Source organism: Myotis davidii, unplaced genomic scaffold (genome assembly GCF_000327345.1).
Source record: "Myotis davidii unplaced genomic scaffold, ASM32734v1 scaffold2737, whole genome shotgun sequence".
NCBI lineage: Eukaryota > Metazoa > Chordata > Mammalia > Chiroptera > Vespertilionidae > Myotis > Myotis davidii.
Window position 1 is genome coordinate 63,254 of NW_006288248.1, and position 3,363 is coordinate 66,616.

Sequence of the window (3,363 nt, forward strand, 5' to 3'; positions counted from 1 at the left end):
TTCGGGTCCCGCCGGCATCCTCCTGGGCAGCTCACGGCTTTCCCCTCTCCCGCCCTGTCGCCGCCTGCAGTGCCCTGCTCTGACAGATAGGGGGCAGTGAGGCACCTGCACCTCCGTTCGGCCGTGGGGTCTGAATGCGGAGACCTCAGGCATTTGGTTTTGAAACTTCTGGTTTGTCACGCGGGAACCTCAGCACAGACAGAGGCTTCCCTGGGATTAAGGGCTTAGTAAGAGTACCTGGGCCTCGGCTCCTGCCACGCCACAGGGTCCCTTACCTCGCTGAATTGTGAGAATTAAATGACCTTGGAAAACAAGTTTCTGTTGCACTCCATGCTCAGAGCAGCGTCCTGACTCTAACTCACGAGAATGGGCCCAGGCCCTGCCCGGAGTTACCGAGTCAGGCTCTTTGGGAGTAGGACCTGGGCTTCTGCTGATCACAAACCTTCCACAGGTGATTCTCATCCCAGGTTAGGGCGAGAGCTTGCTGGTTACTGGGAGAGACGGGCAGTGACCTGGGAATAACACACCTGTTTATAGATGTGATTTGGTTTGTGGCTTTCTCCTTGGCTGGGATTTGGTAAGGATCAATTCTGTTGGAAAAGCCGGCCTATTAGAAATACTTTTCTTGCCCAGCTGGCGTGGCTTAGGGCTTGAGCGTCCACCTATGAACCAGGAGGTCGCTGTTAGATTACCAGTCAGGGCACATGCCTGGGTTGTGGGCTCCATCCCCAGTGAGGGGGAGGCAGGAGGCAGCCAGTCAATAATTCTCTCTCATCATTGAAGTTTCTATCTCGTTCTCCCTCTCCCTTCCTCTCTGAAATCAATAAAAACACATTAAAAAAATACTTGTTCTTCCTCAGCAGGTCACACACTGGGCCAGTGACTGGTCTTGGGCCTCCCCATGCCACAGTGGCCCTCAGGAGGAATGGCAGTTGTGGGCAGCATGCTTGGGTAAGCACCAACCTCCAGGCCTCTTGTGATTGCTGTCATGGGGTCACCCAAAGGAATATCAACTCTGGAGCCTCAGGCCGCGCTGCCTAGGGAAGCCTCCCAAGCCAGTGTGTTACCTGGAGAATATACACCAGTCAGTACACGTGTACAGATGCTGTGACGGCATTGTGGGAGGAATAGAAGCCACTTGTGACTATTTAGCACCAGACAGCGGCGGTGGTCACTTTCCTATTCAGACCCTGCAACCAGTCTCTGCTCTGGGTCCCTGGAGAATGCCATGGCTTTCCTGCTGTTCCCACAGGCACTGTCTGTTCCCCTTGCCCCATTGCTTCCCCCAAATGGGAAGCATGGTGTGGTAGTGTTGACAGAGGAGAAAACGAGGGCAGGTTCCTTGTTTTTGTGAAATCTGGGGACAGGGCTGTGACACTTGGAGTCTGAGTCAGTGTGAACAGGGCGGAGGAACTCTGGCTACAGCATTCCCTGGAGGGCCCTCATCCCGGGAAAGGTTCCTGTGGGAACCAATGCTCTAGTGGGAGAGCACCAACATTCTCCAAGGATTGGCTCTATCCCCTTCCAGAAGCCTCCCCAGCCCACTGACCTCAGGTTCTCAGGAGAGGCTGTGCCTTGGGCTCCCTGGCACTGCTAGGAATAGGCCCTGCCTGACTGCAGGCTCTTCTGGTGCTGGCGCTCCGCCACCACCTCCTTTCTCCTGTCTTACACTTCTGAAGGCAGGGACTGGATTCATTTGGCCAAAATTTACTGAGTGCTCAGCTAATGGTAGGACTTAACAGTCAATAAGTTGTGGTTCTTGCCCCCAGGCCATCAGAGTCTAGCAGAGGAGATGGGCCCTCAGCCCTGGGTGTCAGCTGGGAGGTGCAGGAGGTGGGTCTAAATTCAAATTTGCATGAAAGCCACGCTGTAGGGGACCTAGGGGGTCATAAGGCAAGGCCCCAAGTGGGTGAGAGATGGGGCAGGGCAGGGCCTTGCCTCAGAGTATGTGCTTTTCCCCATGTGGGAGGTTTTGAGTGTATGCCATGTTCAGAAGCTAGTGGGCTCCACAGGTCTTGCTGGGCTCAGGCTGCCCCAACAGATGGCAGCAGACCAGGCAGCTTATTTCCCACAATTCTGGAGATGTTCTTGGTTCAGATGGCCACCTTCTCCATGTCTTCACAGGGCAGAGAGAAAGCCAGTTCCTGTCCCTTAGAAGGGCACCATTCCTACTGTAATGGCCCTACCCCCCTGATCTCTTGTAACCATAACCACCTCCCAAAGGCCCTGCTTTTGATACCTTATTGAGGGTTAGGGCTTCAACATGTGAATTTGGTGATACAAACATCCAGTTCACAGCACCAAGTCTGTGTTCCCCTAAAAGACTTTCCTGCTCCTGCCCCATCTCTCACCCACTTGGGGCCTTGCCTTATGACCCCATAGGTCCCCTACAGCGTGGCTTTCATGCAAATTTGAATTTAGACCCACCTCCTGCACCTCCCAGCTGACACCCAGGGCTGAGGGCCCATCTCCTTTGCTAGAAACTGCTATCCTAAGTCCCCTGTCCTCAGCAGTCTGAAAGTCTGTGTTCACCCCCCTTGGCCTCTTCCAAGACATGGGGTTAGAAGGTGCTCTGACCATATTCCAAATCTAGGTGATCCCTGTGGGCACCCACAGGAGCTGGCCATTTTGGGCTTAGGGGGCACTCTGGTCCCAGCACCTGCCATTGACCAACATATGTGTCTGCAGCCTGTTGCGGCAGCATGTGGTGATAGGGGCTGCCCCTGTGGTCCGCTGCCTGCACATATCTTCGCGTCGGGCTGACAGCAGCAGAGCTTCGCTCACTCGTGTGCACAGACAGGCCTATGCACGCCTCTACCCCATACTCCGGGTCAAGCAAGATGGCTCCACCATTCACATCCGCTATCGGGAGCCCAGGCGAATGCTGGCGGTAAGCTTCACTCCCTGGGGTGCAGGTCTAGGCTGGATAGGGGGGCGGGGGGGCGGGACGGCAGGTTATGGAACTCACTCCACACACCAAGATCAGACAGCAGCAGCAGGCTATATGTAAAACAAATTTAAAGAAACACTTCCTGGGTAAACAAGCAGAAATTTCTTTAAAGAGTAGAAGCTTTGAAGGGAGAGGAGTGGCATACACTTTCTGGTCCATGCCTTCCCTTCCTCTCCAGATGCCTGTGGACCTGGATGCCCTGTCCCCAGAGGAGAGGCGGGCACGGTTCCGCAAACGTGAGGCCCAGCTCCGAGGGAAGGAGGAGGCGCAGCCAGAGCTTCTTGACAACTTTGACCTGGAGCGGTACAAGCAGTTTTGGACCAAGAAGTGATCATACCCACAAGCTGCCCTGGCTCAGGATGCTGTAGAAGGGGAGGGCATTCATCTTTAAATTGAGTGTCAGGATTTTAAAA

General features: G+C 54.6%; 1 protein-coding gene across 1 annotated transcript; it reads left to right on the forward strand.

Annotated features, from left to right (window-relative positions):
- The first annotated feature begins 7 nt into the window (after positions 1-7).
- On the forward strand, positions 8-3,363 carry MRPL55 (mitochondrial ribosomal protein L55). The gene is made up of 4 exons (XM_006760073.2): positions 8-149; positions 864-951; positions 2,689-2,890; positions 3,129-3,363. The coding sequence occupies exons 2-4, from the start codon at positions 902-904 to the stop codon at positions 3,279-3,281; spliced, it is 405 nt and encodes a 134-aa protein (XP_006760136.1). The 5' UTR covers positions 8-149; positions 864-901; the 3' UTR covers positions 3,282-3,363.